Consider the following 18,878-nt stretch of genomic DNA (forward strand, 5'->3'; position numbering starts at 1 on the left):
AAAGATAAGTCAATAAAGGTAAGTGTGATGTTAAATGTTCATTTATCCATTTTATTAGTGCTTTATATTTATTTATCATTGTTTTCTATATGTATATTTATATTTAATCTTAAAAAAATATTTTTTGTTAATACTTTTGGCTGTCTGAAACGGATTAATTGGATTTCCATTATTTCTTATGGGGAAAATTAATTTGACTAACAGCAAATTCGACTAACGGCTAGGTCTCTGGAATGGATTAATGCCATTGATTGAGAGTCCACTGTATACAGTAATGTTTTTTTTTTCAATAAAGTCGGCTGTCTCCCACTGAGGCAGGGTGACCCATAATGAAAGAAAATCCCCAAAAAGAAAATACTTCCATCATCAGTCAATACTTTCACCTCCCTCATACATAATCACAGTCTTTGCAGAGGTGCTCAGATATGACAGTTTAAATGTCAACCTCCAAACTGCCAATATCAAAAAACCCCTCCTTTAAAGTGCAGGCATTGTACTTCCCATTTCCAGGACTTAAGTCTGATTAACTGGTTTTCCTGAATCCCTTCACAAAATATTACCCTGCTCACACTCCAACAGCTCCTCAGGTCCCAAAAACTATTCGTCTCCATTCACATATATTCACACGTGCTTGCTGGAAGTTCATGCCCCTTACCCACAAAACCACTTTTACCCCCTCCCTCAAGCCTTTTCGAGGATGACCCCTACTCCAGCTTCCTTTCCCTACAGATTTATACGCTCTCCAAGTCATTCTACTTTGATCCATTCTCTCTAAATGACCAAACCACCTCAACAACCCCTTTTCAGCCTCTCTGACTAATACTTTTAGTAACTCCACACAACCTCCTAATTTCCACACTCCAAATTCTCTGCATAATATTTACACCACACATTGCCCTTAAACAGGACATCTCCACTGCCTCCTCGTTGCAGCATTTACACCCCAAGCTTCATACCCATATGAGAGTATTGGTACCACTATGTTTTTGTACATTCCCTTCTTTGCCTCCGTAGATAACGTTTTTTGTCTCCACAAATACCTCAACACACCACTCACCTTTTTTCCTTCATCAGTTCTATGGTTAACCTCATCCTTCATAAATTCATCTGCTGACAAGTCAACTCCCAAATATCTGAAAAAAATTCACATCTTCCATACTCCCTCTCTCCAGTGTGATACCCAATTTTTCTTTATCTAAATTGTTTGATACCCTCATCACCTTACTCTTAGCTATGTTCACTTTCAACTTTCTGCCTTTACACACCCTCCCAAACTCATCCACTAACCTTTGCAACTTTTCTTTAGAATCTCCCATAAGCACAGTATCATCATCAAAAAGTAACTGTGTCAACTCCCATTTTGTATTTGATTCCCTATAATTTAATCCTACCCCTCTCCCCAACACCCTAGCATTTACTTCTTTTACAACCCCATATATAATTATATTAAACAACCATGGTGACATTACACAGCCCTGTCTTAAGACCTACTTTTACTGGGAAGTAATCCCCCTCTCTCCTACACACCCTAACCTGAGCCTCACTATTCGCATAAAAAAACTTTACAGCATTTAGTAACTTACTACCTATTCCATATACCTGCAACATATGCCACATTGCTCCCCTAACCACTCTATCATATGCCTTTTCTAAATCCATACATACAGTGAAAACTTCCCTACCTTTATGTAAATACTGTTCACATGCTTCAGTGTAAACACTTGATCTACACATCCCCTACCTACTCTAAAGCCTTCTTGCTCATCTGCAGTCCTACATTCTGTCTTACCTCAAATTCTTTCAGTAATAACCCTACTGTACATTTTATCTGGTATACTCGGTAAACTTCTTTCTTTTTTTAACACACCGGCCATATCTCACCAAGGCAGGGTGGCCCAAAAAGAAAAACGAAAGTTTCTCTTAAATTTAGTAATCTATACGGGAGTAGGGTTAATAGCCCCTTGCTCCCGGCATTTTAGTCGCCTCTTACAACACGCATGGCTTACGGAGGAAGAATTCTGTTCCACTTCCCCATGGAGATAAGAGGAATTAAACAAGTACAAGAACTAGAAAGAAAACAGAATAATACCTAGAGGGGTGTGTATATATATGCTTGTACATGTATGTGTAGTGTGACCTAAGTGCAAGTAGAAGTAACAAGACGTACCTGAAATCTTGCATGTTTATGAGACAGACAAAAGACACCAGCAATCCTACCATCATGTAAAACAATTACAGCTTTTCGTTGTACACTCACTTGGCAGGACGGTAGTACCTCCCTGGGCGGTTGCTGTTTACCAACCTACTACCTAGGACTCAGTAAACTTGTTCCCCTATAATTTTTAGTCTCTATTGTCCCCCTTCCCTTTATATAAAAGAACTAGACATGCTCTCTTCCAGTCCATAGGTACTGGCAGAGAGCATGTATATGCTCCCCTGCTTTTAACATTTCTGTCATGATCCCGTCAGTTCCAACTGCTTTACCCCCTTTCATTCTACGTAATGCCTCGCACATCTCCCCCATACTCACATCCTGCTCTTCTTCACTCCTAAAAGATGTTATACCTCCCTGACCAGTGCATGAAATTACCACTTCCCTTTCTTCATTGACATTTAAAAGTTCCTCAAAATATTCCCGTCATCTTTCCAATACCTACAGCTCCCCATCTACTAACTCCCCTACTCTGTTTCTAACTGACAAATCCATTCATTCCCTAGGCTTTCTTAACTTGTTTATCTCACTCCAAAATTAAATATACGGTGATAATATATATGGTAAAAATTTAATTTAGTAAAAGTAAAGTTAATTGTATGGATACTCACATAAGAACATAAGAAAGGAGGAACACTGCAGGAGGCCTGTTGGCCCATAGTAGGCAGGTCCTTTACAATTCATCAAACTAACAAAACATTTGCCCAACCCAATTTTCAATGCCACCCAAGAAATAAGCTCTGATGTGAAAGTCCCACTCAAATCCAACCCCTCCCACTCATGTACTTATCCAACTTAAATTTGAAACTACCCAAAGTCCCAGCCTCAATAACCCAACTAGGTAGACTGTTCCACTCATCAACCACCCCACCTCCAAACCAATACCCTCCCATGCCCTTTCTAAATCTAAACTTATCTAATTCAAATCCATTACTGCGGGCTCTCTCTTGGAGAGACATCCTCAAGACCTCATTAATATCCCCTTTATTAATACCTATCTTCCACTTATACACCTCGATCAGGTCTCCCCTCATTCCCCGTCCAACAAGTGAATGTAACTTAAGAGTCTTCAATCTTTCTTCATAAGGAAGACCTCCAATGCTATGTATTAATTTAGTCATCCTATGCTGAATGTTTTCTAACGAATTTATGTCCATTCTGTAATATGGAGACCAGAACTGAGCTGCATAATCTAGGTGAGGCCTTACTAATGATGTATAAAGCTACAGTATGAATTCTGGACTTCTGTTGCTTACACTTCTTGATATAAATCCCAGTAATCTATTTGCCTTATTACGTACGCTTAGGCATTGCTGTCTTGGTTCAAGGTTGCTGCTCACCACAACCCCCAAGTCCTTTTCGCAATCTGTATGGCTAAGTTCTACATCATTTAACTTATAAGTACTAGGGTTATGGGCACTCCCAAGCTTCAGAACCTTGCATTTATCTACATTGAACTGCATCTGCCACTTTTCTGACCAAGGATAGAGTTTGTTTAAATCCTCCTGAAGTTCCATAAGATCTACGTTTGAATCAATTATCCTACCTATCTTTGTGTCATCGGCGAATTTGCTCATATCACTAGTAATTCCCTCGTCAAGATCATTGATATATATTATAAACAACAACGGGCCCAAGACTGATCCCTGTGGAACGCCACTTGTTACAGATCCCCACTCGGATTTAACCCCATTTATGGACACACTCTGCTTCCTGTCAGTGAGCCATGACTCGATCCACAAGAGCACTTTTCCCCCAATGCCATGAGCTGCCACTTTCCTTAACAGTCCATGGTGCGGAACTCTATCAAAAGCCTTACTAAAATCTAAGTAAATAATATCAAATTCTTTATCGTGGTCAACAGCCTCAAAAGCTTTACTGAAGAAAGTTAATAAATTAGTTAGACAAGACCGGCCTCTTGTGAATCCATGCTGAGTATCATTAATCAAGCTATGCTTATCGAGATGGCTTCTTATAATCTCAGCTATAATTGACTCTAGTAATTTGCCTACAATTGAGGTCAGGCTTATTGGGTGGTAATTTGACGGTAACGACTTGTCCCCTGTTTTAAAAATAGGAATTACATTAGCCATCTTCCACATATCAGACACTACACCTGTTTGAAGAGATAAATTAAAAATATTAGCTAATGGTTCACAGAGTTCCATTTTGCATTCCTTAAGAACCCTTGAAAAAACCTCATCAGGACCCGGCGACTTATTTTGCTTCAGTCTGTCTATCTGCTTCACAACCATTTCACTAGTGACTGTGATATTACATAATTTATCTTCTTCTAGCCCACTATAAAAATTAATTACTGGAATATTGTTAGTGTCTTCCTGTGTAAAAACTGAGAGAAAATAATTATTAAAAATCGAGCACATTTCATTCTCTTTGTCAGTAAGGTGCCCATAGTTATTTTTAAGGGGACCTATCTTATCTCTAACTTTTGTTCTATAGACCTGGAAAAAACTTTTTGGGTTAGTTTTAGAATCCCTAGCAACTTTAATTTCATAGTCCCTTTTAGCTTTTCTTATCCCCTTTTTAATGTCCCTCTTAATGTCAATATACTGATTCATAAGATGACCCTCACCTCTTTTGATACGCCTATAAATTCCTTTCTTATGCCCTAGTAGATATTTGAGCCTATTATTCATCCATTTTGGGTCATTTCTATTTGATCAAATTTCTTTATATGGGATAAACGTTCTTTGAGCAGCATGTATAGTGTTCAGAAAACTGTCATATTGATAGCTCACTTCGTTACCCCAGTCAACAGATGATAAGTGTTCTCTAAGCCCATCGTAATCTGCTAAGCGAAAATCTGGGACTGTTACTGAGTTATCGCTACTATCGTACTTCCATTCAATGCTAAATGTAATTGATTTGTGGTCGCTAGCACCCAGTTCCTCTGAAATTTCTAAATTATTAACAAGGGATTCATTGTTTGCCATAACTAAGTCAAGCAGGTTATTTTCCCTTGTAGGTTCTGTCACAAACTGCTTCAAAAAACAATCCTGAACTACTTCTAAGAAGTCGTATGATTCTAAATTCCCAGTCAAGAAATTCCAATCAATATGACTAAAGTTAAAGTCTCCTAGAATTACTACATTATCGTGCCTTGTGGCCTTAACAATTTCCTCCCATAGTAGTCTCCCTTGGTCCCTATCTAAGTTTGGGGGACGGTATATCACTCCTAAAATCAGTTTTTCATGCCCCTCTGAAAATTCTATCCAAACAGACTCTGTATGTGTTACTTCAGACTTAATACCCGTTTTTATGCAACAGTTCAAGCGATCTCGGACATACAATGCCACCCCACCCCCCCTTCCCGATACTTCTATCTACTTGGAACAATTTAAAACCCTGAATATGACATTCCGCAGGCATGTCCCGACTTTTTGAATTAAACCACGTCTCAGTTAAGGCAAATACATCAATGTTACCTGCACTAGCAACTAATCTCAACTCGTCCATCTTATTCCTAGCACTACGGCAATTAGCATAATAAACATTGAAAGACTCTCCTTTCTCTTTACCCTTCCTGCTCATTTCTGTTTTTCTACTAAACCTCACCAATAATGAATTGATACCGATTGAAGAGATGATGATGAATTAGTTGTGCAGCACTAAAATGTTTATACAGTATTACATTTTATATGGAAATTTTGCTGAATTTGCGTTAATATTTATGTTATAAAATTATTAAATTATATTTTTCTTAATATTTAGTGTTAAAATATAAGAAAATATATATTGCTCCAACAAAAAGCCCCCCCAAAAATTCCGCAAATTTGTGGGGTTTTCCGCGAACGATTATTAGTTAGGTTCTAAGAAAAAATCCGCAAATTATCGAAGCTGCAAATTCGCGGGGTTCCACTGTACTGTATGTGCGATTTGTTGCTCTGGGGCGCTTTAAATGTCGTAGTACATTTCATCTCTTGCTCTACATTAAGACTAAATATTTTAAGGTACATAATGAGTGTACTGTACAGTGGACCCTCGCCTAACGATGGCATTGCATAACGTTAAATCCGCCTAGCGATACGTTTTAATGCAAAAATTTTGCCTCGCCTAGCGCTAAAAAACTCGCTCAACGCGATTTGTCCGAGACGCGTCCATGTGCGGCCTGAGCCAGCCTCACTTGTTCCGTGGGTGGCAGTGTTTACAAGCCAGCCTCCACGGTCACATCCAAGCATACAATTGGAACATTTCATATTATCACAGCGTTTTTAGTGATTTCATCTGCAAAATAAGTGACCATGGGCCCCAAGAAAGCTTCTAGTGCCAGCCCTACAGGAATAAGGGTGAGAATTACAATGGATATGAAGAAAGAGATCATTGCTAAGTATGAAAGTGGAGTGCGTGTCTCCGAGCTGGCCAGGTTGTATAGTAAACCCCAATCAACCATCGCTACTATTGTGGCCAAGAAAACGGCAATCAAGGAAGCTGTTCTTGCCAAAGGTGCAACTTTGTTTTTGAAACAGAGATTGCAAGTACTCGAAGATGTTGAGAAACTGTTATTGGTGTGGATAAACAAAAAACAGATAGCAGGAGATAGTATCTCTCAAGCGATCATAAGTGAAAAGGCTAGGAAGTTGCATGAGGATTTAATTAGAAAAATGCCTCAACTAGTGGTGATGTGAGTGAATTTAAGGCCAGCAAAGGTTGGTTTGAGAGATTTAACCCTCAAACGGTCCAAACGTATATATACGTCCACGCGCATAGCGCCCCAAACATATATATACGTTTTCTTTGTCATTCATTCAACATTGCCACAATAAGCCTGAGTCACCTAGACATGAGAGAATGGGTGTGCGCACTCACTGTGTGCCATATTAAAATAATTGGGGATGCCTGGGTACCATATACTCTTTTTTCCTTTTAAAAGAAAAGATTGTTTTTTTCCTCAAAAAAGTTGGGGCGCTACACGAGTGAACGTATATATACGTTTGGACCGTTTAAGGGTTTAAGAATCGTGGTGGCATACATAGTGTGATAAGGCATGGTGAGGCTGCCAGTTTGGACCACAAAGCAGCTGAAAAATATGTGCATGAATTCAAGGAGTACATAGAGACTGAAGGATTGAAACCTGAACAAGTGTTTAATTGTGACGAAACAGGCCTGTTTTGGAAGAAAATGCCAAGCAGGACCTACATTACTGAGGAGGAAAAGGCACTCCCAGGACATAAACCTATGAAAGACAGGCTTACTCTGTTGATGTGTGCCAGTGCTAGTGGTGATTGCAAAGTGAAGCCTTTATTGGTGTATCACTCTGAAACTCCCAGAGTATTCAGGCAAATGAATATCCTCAAGGCTAATTTGTGTGTGCAGTGGAGGGCAAACAGTCAGGCATGGGTCACTAGGGACTTTTTCTATGACTGGTTACACCATGCATTTGCCCCCACTGTGAAAAATTACCTAATTGAAAATAAATTTGACCTTAAGTGCCTCCTGGAATTAGACAATGCTCCTGGTCATCCTTCAGATGTGGCAGAGCGACTTTCTGCAGACATGAGCTTCATTAAGATCAAGTTTTTGCCTCCTAATACCACTCCTCTCCTGCAGCCCATGGACCAGCAGGTCATTGCAAACTTCAAAAAACTGTACACAAAGGCTATGTTTGAAAGGTGCTTTGTATTGACCTCAGAAACTCAATTGACTCTTAAGAGAGTTTTGGAGAGATCATCTTAATATCCTCAGTTGTGTAAACCTTATAGGTAAGGCTTGGGAGGGAGTGACTAAGAGGACCTTGAACTCTGCTTGGAAGAAACTGTGGCCAGAATGTGTAGACAAAAGAGATTTTGAAGGATTTGAGGCTAACCCTGAGAAGCGTATGCCAGTTGAGGAATCCATTGCGGCATTGGGGAAGTCCTTGGGGTTAGAGGTTAGTGGGGAGGATGTGGAAGAGTTGGTGGAGGAGGACAATGAAGAACTAACCACTGATGAGCTGCTAGATCATCTTCAACAGCAAGAGGCCACACCTGAGGAAACTGCTTCGGAGGAGGGGATAGAGAAATTGAAGAAGTTGCCTACTTTAAAGATTAAGGAAATGTGTGCAATGTGGCTTAAAGTGCAAACCTTTTTTGATGAAAATCACCCTGACACAGCTGTTGCAAGCCGTGCTGGTGACTATTACACTGACAGTGTTGTGAAACACTTTAGGAAAGTCATAAAGGAACGAGAGGTACAGGCCTCTATGGACAGATATGTTGTGCGACAGAAGTCCAGTGACTCTCAAGCTGGTCCTAGTGGCATTAAAAGAAGAAGGGAAGTAACCCCAGAAAAGGACTTGCTACCTCAAGTGCTAATGGAAGGGGATTCCCCTTCTAAACACTAAGACCATCCACACACTCCCCTCCTCCCCTCCCATCAATCATCACCAGATCTTCAATAAAGGTAAGTGTCATGTAACTGTGCATGTCTTCTTCAGTTTGTGTGTATTAAAATTAATATTTCATGTGGTAAATTTTTTTTTTTCATACTTTGGGGTGTCAGGAATGGATTAATTTGATTTCCATTATTTCTTATGGGGAAAATTAATTCGCCTAATGATAATTTCGCCTAATGTTGAGCTCTCAGGAACGGATTAATATCGTTAGGCGAGGGTCCACTGTATATGCATTTTATCACTCTGGGCCGCTTTAAATGTCGTAGTATATTACGTGTGGGTGGGGTGGCACCTACCGCCTACTTACCTACTGCACCTGACTTCTTACAGTAAACAATACTTATCTCTCACCCTACATTAAGACTACCAATATTTTAAGGCTAGTAATGAGTGTACTGTGAGTGTATTTTACTTTGTTTTTAACCCTTTGACTGTTTCGGTCGTATATATACGTCTTACAAGCCACCATGTTTGACGTATATATATATACTCATAAATTCTAGCGGCTTCAAATCAAGCAGGAGAAAGCTGGTAGGCCCACATGTGAGAGAATGGGTTTCTGTGATCAGTGTGCACCATATAAAAAAGCCTGCAACACGCAGTGCATAATGAGAAAAAAAAAACTGACTTTTTTTTTTTTAATTAAAATGCCGAATTTGTGATCTATTTTCATATGGTATTTATGGTCGTGTTCTCATTTTCTTGGTCTCATTTGATAGAATGGAAAACATGTTATAGAAATAGAGGTGATTTTGATTGGTTTTATTATGAAAAGAACCTTGAAATGGAGCTCAAAGAAGAGGAAATGTTTGATTTTTGCCGATGTTCAAAAGTAAACAAATGATGTCATTTTCCAATAAATGTCAAAGTAGCCATTCTAATATGCAGTCATGAATGGGTTGACATAATTTTTATACAATTATTACAATATTGCAGTAGTCTGCATAACAGTAAATCTTCTATTTTTTATTTGAATAAAAATTCAAAATAGAAAGCAAGAGTAATATCAGAGGGGCCTGGAGACGTGACTGATGAACAAAGAAAATGTTATTTTAGAGCCAGGAACATCTGCATTGTTCATTCTGGACCCTATTTTGAAATTGTCATATTTTTTAATTTTCATGATATTGGCCAAATTGCAAATTTCTGACCGCATTATTGGATAGTTGAAATCGGTAAATGGGTAGTTTCTTGGCCTCAATCAATAGAAAAAATGGAGTTCTAAAGAAATAGCTATGAGTTTGGTCGACTGGAACAATGGAATTAGCTAAAAATAGGGCTCAAAGTGGGCAAAATTGCCAATTTGTAAATATTGCAGAGATCGCTAACTTCACAAGAGCGTAATTCTGTCAGTTTTCCATCAAATTTCGCTCGTTTGGTGTCATTACAATCGGGAAAAGATTCTCTATCATTTCATGAGAAATTTTTTTTGAAATTCTGTAACACCAGGAGACACCTCAGGATTTGGGGTTGCGACAGTCAAGGGGTTAAATGTCTAGTGCTATTGCTAAATTAATATATGTTAGTATAAACTTGTTATCTGACATTTGCACATGCATTTACAAGTGGGAAAAAATGGCGTTCTGCTTTCTGGCGATGTCCGTTTTCTGGTGATAGCCTGGAACTTAACCTGCCATATAAGTGGGGCCCTTCTCTGCCTGAAATATTGCATGTTTATGAGACTGAAAAAATGCACCAGCATTCCTGTCATCATGTAAAACAATTACAGGCTTCCATTTTACACTATAAGCAAGATGGTAGTACCTCTCTAGGCTTTTCCTATCTATCAACCTACTACCTAGGACAAATTGTAATTTTTTTTTTAACACTTCAGCCGTTTCCCACTGAAACAGGGTGACCCAAAAAGAAAGAAAAAACTTTCATCATTCAACACTTTCACCATCACTCATACATAATCACTGTCTTTGCAGAGGCACTAAGATACGACAGCTTAGTTGTCCCTCTAAACTGCCGATGTCCCAACCCCTTCCTTTAAAATGCAGGCACTGTACTTCCCATTTCTGGCTAATTGGTTTTCCTGAATCCCTTCACAAAATATTACCCTGCTCTCACTCCAACAGCTCGTCAGGTCCCAAAAATCATTCTTCTCCATTCACTCCTATCAGATGTGCTTTCACACTGAAAGTCCAAGCCCCTCACACGGAAAGCTTCCTTTACCCCCCTCCCTCCAACCTTTCCTAGGGCGACCCCTACTCCGCCTTCCTTCCACTACAGATTTATATGCTCTCCAAGTCATTCTACTTTGTTCCATCCTCTAAATGACCAAACCACCTCAACCCCTCTTCAGCCCTCTGACTAATACTTTTAGTAACTCAACACCTCCTCCTAATATCTACACTATGAATTCTCTGCATAATGTTTACACCACACATTAGCCTTAGACATATCTCCACTGCCTCCAGCCTCCTCCTTGCTACAGCATTTACAGCCCATGCTTCATACACATATAAGAGCATTGGTACCACTTTACTCTCATACATTCCTGTCTTTGCTTCCATGGTTAAGGTTGTATTTTTTTAGGCTCCACAGATACCTGAAAGCACCACTCACCTTTCTTTCTTCGTCAATTCTATGGTCAACCTCATCCTTCGTAAACCCATCTGCTGACCTGTCAACTCTCAAATATCTGAACACATTCACTTCTTCCATACTTCCTCCCTCCATTGCAATATTCGATTTTTCTTTACCTAAATTTTTTGATACCCTCATCACCTTACTGTTATCTGTGTTCACTTTGAACTTTCTTCTTTTACACACCCTCCCACTAACCTTTGCAACTTTAGAATCTCCCAAAAGCACAATGGCTGAAAGGCTAAAGAGACCTTCAAAACATTTCAAACCTGCACCATGTAAATTTTTACACAATTTTCTTCAGCCACAAAGTTTGGGGAGCATATGGACTTGGCAGTTAAAAAAAACCTAGGAGGAGGATGCTAAGTGGGAATGTGGAGATGTTTGGAAAATGAGGGAATATTTTGAAGATTTGTCTAATAATAATTGCTTAGAATATTCTCTATTTGGGTATTTGCAATGATATCTGCAAATCAACATTCGTAAGTGGTTAATTGGTTTCAGTGTGCCAGTATCGTAAGTGCAGAACATCATGAGTTGGAACAGTAATTTACAGACCTACTGCATTACCAAACTTTTTCAAAGCCAACCAGAATTTAATGCAAGTGTATTAATATTCCTTGAAAGTAAGCCTCTTATTTTCAGTTCCAAAATGAACATTCCATTTATTTAAGAAATTGTGTTTATAAAGTCTTGGTATTCCCGTATCAAATTAAAGTGTTAAACACTGATTACTTTTAACTAGTGATGTTTTTGTTGCAGCTGTAGATCGGATCCTTGATGAGGAAACAATGGATATGGACGTTATTATCAACAACAAACATTTGGATAATGGTCTTAACATCATCCAGTTGGAGCAGGCTGTTGGTGCTGCCGTTAAGTCTTTCATTGGTGCATTAGGTAAGAATATCATGTCAGTTTAATCCTTTCAGGGTCCATGCCGTAGATCTACGGCTTTACGTTGAGGGTCCAAACCGTAGATCTGCGCCATGAGCTCAGCTCACTCTGATAAGTTGTGAGTGGTAAATTTGGGCTTAGATATGAGAGAAGACATCTATGTGGTATGTGTACACCACATAAAACAAATCCTGCAGCACATAATACATGAGAGAAAAACTGAGACCGTAATTTCCGATTAAAACAGCAACTTTGCAGTGTTTTTTCGTATGTTTTTTATAATTGTATTTGCGATTTCTTGGTCTTATTTGATAGAATGGAAGATATATTACAGAAATAGAGATGATTGTGATTGGTTTTAGTACTGAAAATGGCTTGAAACTGAGCTCAAAGTAGTGGAAATGTAAAATTTTTGCCGATGTTCAAGAGTAAACAAATGACCTCACACGTCTAATACACACCAGCTGGTGGGTCTAATATATGTTCACAAATGTGGTGATATTATTTGTACAATTATTACAGTATTGCATGACAGTAAATCTTCTATTTTTTGGTTTGAATAAAAATTCATTATGTGAACTAAAAATCAAAGTGAAATTCATTTGTAAAGCCTGAAAACATAACTGATGAACAGAGGAAATGTTATTTTAGTGCCAGGAATTCCTGCATTATTTATTCTGGACCCTATTTTGAAATTGGAATATTTTGAACTTTGCCCTAAATTGGCCAAATTACCAATTTCCAATCACTTTATTTTGTAGCTGAAACAGTTGAGTTGGCAATGTCTTGTGCTCAGTCGATAGAATAGATGTAATACCAGTGAAATAACTTAAGAATTTGGTTGACTGGAATAAGGTAATTGGCCTAAAATGGGAGTCAATGTCGGCAAAATCGCCGATGTGTAAATATTGCTGACACATCAAAATTCGCAGGCATAATTTAGTCAATTTTCCATCAAATTTCGTACTTTTTGCTTTATTACCCTCAGAAAAAGATTTTCTATCATTTCATAAGAAAAAATAACAAATATATTTTTTGAAAATTCTTGGGCACTGGTGCACACTTCGAAATTTGGCCTCTGGACCCTGAAAGGGTTAACTAAGGATAATGAAAGAAACTACTGCGTGTGGGTATTCTTTAACGTAAGGGTGTCTTGTGGCTTCATTGGCAGCACACTCACCTCATATGCTGAGTGTCCATGGTTTAAGCCCAGCACAGGTAGAAATGTTGAGCATGTTTTTTACACCTGTTGCCCTTGTTCACCTAGCAGTAAGTAGATACCTGGGTGTTGGTTCACTGTTGTGGGTTGCATCTTGGGTGATGATAGTGTACCTTAGATAGGGCTGGGCTTTGAAATGAGCTGAAGTAGGATAACAGTTCATAGCCTGAAAATTGATTTGTGTAAACCAAAAAAACTCCCATGGGAAGGGGCCCCTTCTGTACTAGCTAACAGGAATTTTGGTTCAGCTACTTTTTTTAAATGTTTATTTTTTAAGGCCAAGTAAAGTGTTATATAATATTGTATTTGTATGTATTTTGAAGTTAAAATGACAAAAGTAGTTTTAATACAAAAAATAAATTTTGAAGGTATTGTTTTCCTAATAGACTATTTTTAAAAATCATAAACTAAATACAGTAATGACTGTGACAATACTAATAGACAATGTATTATGTAAATTTGAATTTTCTAATCCATTTTATTAATTACAGCATGTATGTTAAACATAACCCACAATAAATTAATTTTTGGTATCTTTAAAACTATGCCTTGTTTATTTAATGTAAATTATTATTGGCGAGATGGTTCTAGGTACAGTATTACAATACCAGCACCACTGATATATAATACTTGTGACATGGTTCTAGGTACAGCATTACCAGTAACCACTGATACAATCAAAACCCTCCCAACCTTACAATAGACTGGGTATTTAACCCTTTGACTGTTTCGGTCGTATATATACGCTTTACGAGCCATCGTGTTTGAAGTGTATATACTCATAAATTCTAGCGGCTTCAAATCAAGCAGGAGAAAACTGGTAGGCCCACATGTGAGAGAATGGGTCTGTGTGGTTAATGTGCACCATATAAAAAAAATCCTGCAGCACGCAGTGCATAACGAAAAAAGAAAAATCCGACCGTTTTTTTGGATTAAAACACCGACTTTGTGGTGTATTTTCGTATAGTATTTTTGGTTGTATTCTCATTTTCTTGGTCTCATTTGATAGAATGGTAAACATTTATAGAAATAGAGGTGATTTTAATTGGTTTTACTATGAAAAGAACCTTGAAATGGAGCTCAAAGTAGGGGAAATGTTTGATTTTTGCCGATGTTCAAAAGTAAACAAATGATATCAGTGTCCAATAAATGTCCAACTAGCCATTCTAATATGCAGTCATGAATAGGTTGGCATTATTTATATAATTATTACAATATTATAGGAGTCTGCATAACAGTAAATCTTATATTTTTCATTTGAATAAAAATTCAAAATAGAAAGCAAGAGTAATATCAGAGGGGCCTGGAGATGTGACTGATAAACAAAAATATTATTTTAGAGCCAGGAATGTCTGCATTGTTCATTCTGGACCCTATTTTGAAATTGGTGTATTTTATAATTTGCATGAAATTGGCCAGATTGCAAATTTCTGACCACGTTTTTGGGTAGTTGAAATTCATAGATGGGCAGTTTCTTGTACTCAATCGATAGAACTAATGGAGTTCTAAAGAAATAGCTATGAGTTTGGTGAACTGGAACAATGGAATTAGCCGAAAATAGGGCTCAAAGTGGGCGAAATCGCCGATTTGTAAATATTGCCGAGGTTGCTAACTTCGCAAGAGTGTAATTCCGTCAGTTTTCCATCAAATTTTGTTCTTTTGGTGTCATTACCATTGGGAAAAGATTCTCTATCACTTCATAAGAATTTTTTTTTCTCTCTCTCTCGACACCAGGAGACACCTCAGGATTTGGGGTTTTGATAGTCAAGGGGTTAAGTTCCCTCATCACAATTGTCTTACACCATATGCTTTCCACTATCTATTACAGTGAGAGGGTGGAAAACATACAGGAGGCAGTCCTGTTGCCACCTGTGGCTACATTTTCTTCACCAAATCCCCTCCCACACCATTTATTCAATCCATAATGGGATGGGGGGTGGAGAGCATATTTAAAGTGTCATGTCAGATATGATAGATGATGGGAGGAGAGAGGGAGGAAAGAAATGTTATAGAATAAGAGAAGAGGATGTATCTTATTTTAATTAATATTAATGAATGAATGAAATTAGATACAGAATATTATTATTTGTGAATATATCTCCAGTTATAATGTGGTAAAATAAGTTTGATACTTATCGTAGCAAATGATTTCCAGGACTGCTTCACAGTTGTTAGTTGTAGATGTACTGTAATTGTTTTTGCAGGTATTAATGTTCCCCGGTCAAGATTCTTGCCTGTAAAGAAGACTGACGATCTGCTGCTTGTGATGAGCAACCTTTACAGACTACAACAAGGAACATTAGTAATGTCTCCTTTGCGCATGTTTGAAACCACTCCTCTTGTTAAGTTGGGGCCCAATCATTTTGGCAGAGTCAAGGTTAGTGTGTGTTTGTGTGTGTGTACTCACCTATTTGTGGTTGCAGGGGTCGAGTCACAGCTCCTGGCCCCGTGTGTGTGTGTGTGTGTGCATGCATCCGAGTGTGTGTGTGCATGCGAGTGTGCGTGCATGTAAGTGTGCGTGCGTGCGAGTGTGTGCGCATGTGTGCGAGTGTGCATGCGTGCGAGTCTGTGTGTGTGCACGTGTGAGAGTGTGCGCACGTGAGAGATTGAGAGAGAGATTATGCATTACTTTATTAGTAGAGGCTGCCCAATTTTTTTTTGGCATTGCCCATACTGGAAACCATCCGACCAATATAAAAAAACAGTAAATATTTTTTTAATTAATTTGATTGACTTTGGATTTCTGCCAAACATTTTTTCTTACAATCTCTGTTTAATGCTGCTTCTAACAAAAAAAAATTAAATAAAATCAAATGATAAATATGGAAATCAAAATATTCAGGGGCACATACTCATAAAGCTTTAATTTCTTTTGACACACCGGCCGTATCCCACTGAGACGGGGTGGCCCAAAAGAAAAAACGAAAGTTTCTCCTTTTACATTTAGTAATTTATACAGGAGAAGGGGTTACAAGCCCCTTGCTCCTGGCATTTTAGTCGCTCCTTACAACACGCATGGCTTATGGAGGAAGAATTCTGTTCCACTTCCCCATGGAGGTAAGAGGAAATAAACAAGAACAAGAACTATAAAGAAAATAGAAGAAAACCCAGAGGGGTGTGTATATATATATGCTTGTACATGTATGTGTAGTGTGAGTAAGTGTAAGTAGAAGTAGCAAGATGTACCTGAAATCTTGCATGTGTATAAGACAGAAAAAAAAGACACCAACAATCCTACCATCGTGTAAAGCAATTACAGGCTTCCGCTTTACACTCACTTGGCAGGACGGTAGTACCTCCTTGGGTGGTTGCTGTCTACCAATCTACTACCTATAACTCATAAAGCTCTTGCATTAAAAAGTTCCTCATCTTTCTTACAACGTTTTTTGGACTATCCCCTACCCCTTCCATTCAACCCAGATATATACATTCTCTAGGTCAGCCAATGCTGCTTCATCTCAGTTTTTTTCCTTTCAGAATTACATCTAATTTCTTCACTTCTTCATTGAATATTTATTCCATGCATTGATTTCAAACATGATGTCTCTACTTTGTCTGCTCCTTCCTTTCAGCCTCCTCCTTATGGCACTTCAAGGACATTGCTTCCATACACATACAAAAATGTTAACACCACTATATGGTGCCTTCTCTTTTCTGCACCCTTTGATAACCTTACTTTTCTCAAACTTCATCTCCCCATCTACCTTATTTCATTCACCTGTATTATGAATTACCTAGTCATTCATGGACCCATCTGCCAACACATCCACTCTGTGTATTCATGCGCTAGAGTGCGTATCTTTTCAACTCACTTAGATCTCATTTCCATCAGTGCAGTTCTCTCTATGGCTGGAATAAATAATTAACTTTTTCACATTTTTTTATTGTTGTCATGACTAAACAGTTGACACTGGCCATGCACATCCTCCATTAGTCGGTTAAATTGAGAGCTGTTTTTGCACTTTCGCCTATTTCCAGTATACTAACTCTCAGTTTAGCAGACTAATAAGGAGGAGTGGGTGGCCAATAACAATGGTTAAGGTGAATATAAATAAGATTCTTCATAGGAAAGTGGAGAAGAATTCTTCTTCTGTAAGCCACACATGTTGTAAGAGGTGACTAAAATGCCAGGAGCAAGGGGTTAGTAACTCCTGTATAAATTGCTACATGGAAAAAAGAAACTTGTTTTTATTTCAGGTCACCCTGCTTTAGTTGTAGATGGCTAGTGTGTTAAAAAGTGAATGAGATAATTTTACTTTGATCATAACAAAAATGGACAATTCTGTAAACAGTGGACTTCGTTCATAGTTCCCAAATCATTTGACCCAGTAAATTTTTGCCCCCTTATTTCCAAATTCTTCAAATCGAGGTTATTGATGTATTGTTAAATATCTTTGTCTATTTTGGTCTGCGTGCTCTTCTTGTTTAAATAATACTTTGTGGAAGTGCAAATAATATTACACAAACATTTTCATATAAAGTACAAGTCCTTGGGAAACCCCTGATGGCATCAAAGTTGAGCCTGGCTATAATTTATACTTTTAGAGGATTATTTCAATTCCCTACTTTCTAGTTTTCATTTGTCATCTTGAGTGAATAACTTAAGTTATTCACACACTTGGTGATAATACCTTGTCTGGACTTTCTCACTTTCCATTGTTTACATTAATATAAATAGCAGTTTTATTTATAGTAAATATGAGAGGCACTGTCAAGAAATTTTAATGAAAATAAGAAAAAATTTTGGAGTGAGTTAAACAAGTTAAGAAAGCCTAGGAAAAGTATGGATTTGTCAGTTAAAAACAGAGTAGGGGAGTTAGTAGATGGGGAGATGGAGGTATTAGGTAGATGGCGAGAATATTTTGAGGAACTTTTAAATGTTAAGGAAGAAAGAGAGGCAGTAATTTCATGCACTGGTCAGGGAGGTATACCATCTTTTAGGAGTGAAGAAGAGCAGAATGTAAGTGTGGGGGAGGTACGTGAGGCATTACATAGAATGAAAGGGGGTAAAGCAGCTGGAACTGATGGGATCATGACAGAAATGTTAAAAGCAGGGGAGGATATAGTGTTGGAGTGGTTGGTACTTTTGTTTAATAAATGTATGAAAGAGGGGAAGGTACCTAGGGATTGGCAGAGAGCATGTATAGTCCCTTTATATAAAGGGAAAGGGGACAAGAGATTGTAAAAATTATAGAGGAATAAGTTTAATGAGTATACCAGGAAAAGTGTACGGTAGGGTTATAATTGAAAGAATTAGAGGTAAGACAGAATGTAGGATTGCGGATGAGCAGGGAGGTTTCAGAGTGTGTAGGGGATGTGTAGATCAAGTGTTTACATTGAAGCATATATGCGAACAGTATTTAGATAAAGGTAGGGAAGTTTTTATTGCATTTATGGATTTAGAAAAGGCATATGATAGAGTGGATAGAGGAGCAATGTGGCAGATGTTGCAAGTATATGGAATAGGTGGTAAGTTATTAAATGCTGTAAAGAGTTTTTATGAGGATAGTGAGGCTCAGGTTAGGGTGTGTAGAAGAGAGGGAGACTACTTTCCGGTAAAAGTAGGT

The 18,878-nt window shown here is 38.1% G+C and overlaps 1 protein-coding gene across 1 annotated transcript in view; it reads left to right on the top strand.

Annotated features, from left to right (window-relative positions):
* LOC128688420 (UTP--glucose-1-phosphate uridylyltransferase) overlaps nucleotides 1-18,878 on the top strand; it is a 170,285-nt gene that overhangs the window by 147,771 nt on the left and 3,636 nt on the right. Inside the window, exons 9-10 of the mRNA XM_070094413.1 lie at nucleotides 11,958-12,095; nucleotides 15,516-15,688. Of these exons, the coding sequence (XP_069950514.1) occupies nucleotides 11,958-12,095; nucleotides 15,516-15,688 (311 nt within the window). The remainder of the gene's footprint in view (nucleotides 1-11,957; nucleotides 12,096-15,515; nucleotides 15,689-18,878) is intronic.

Source organism: Cherax quadricarinatus, chromosome 46 (genome assembly GCF_038502225.1).
Source record: "Cherax quadricarinatus isolate ZL_2023a chromosome 46, ASM3850222v1, whole genome shotgun sequence".
NCBI classification, from domain to species: domain Eukaryota; kingdom Metazoa; phylum Arthropoda; class Malacostraca; order Decapoda; family Parastacidae; genus Cherax; species Cherax quadricarinatus.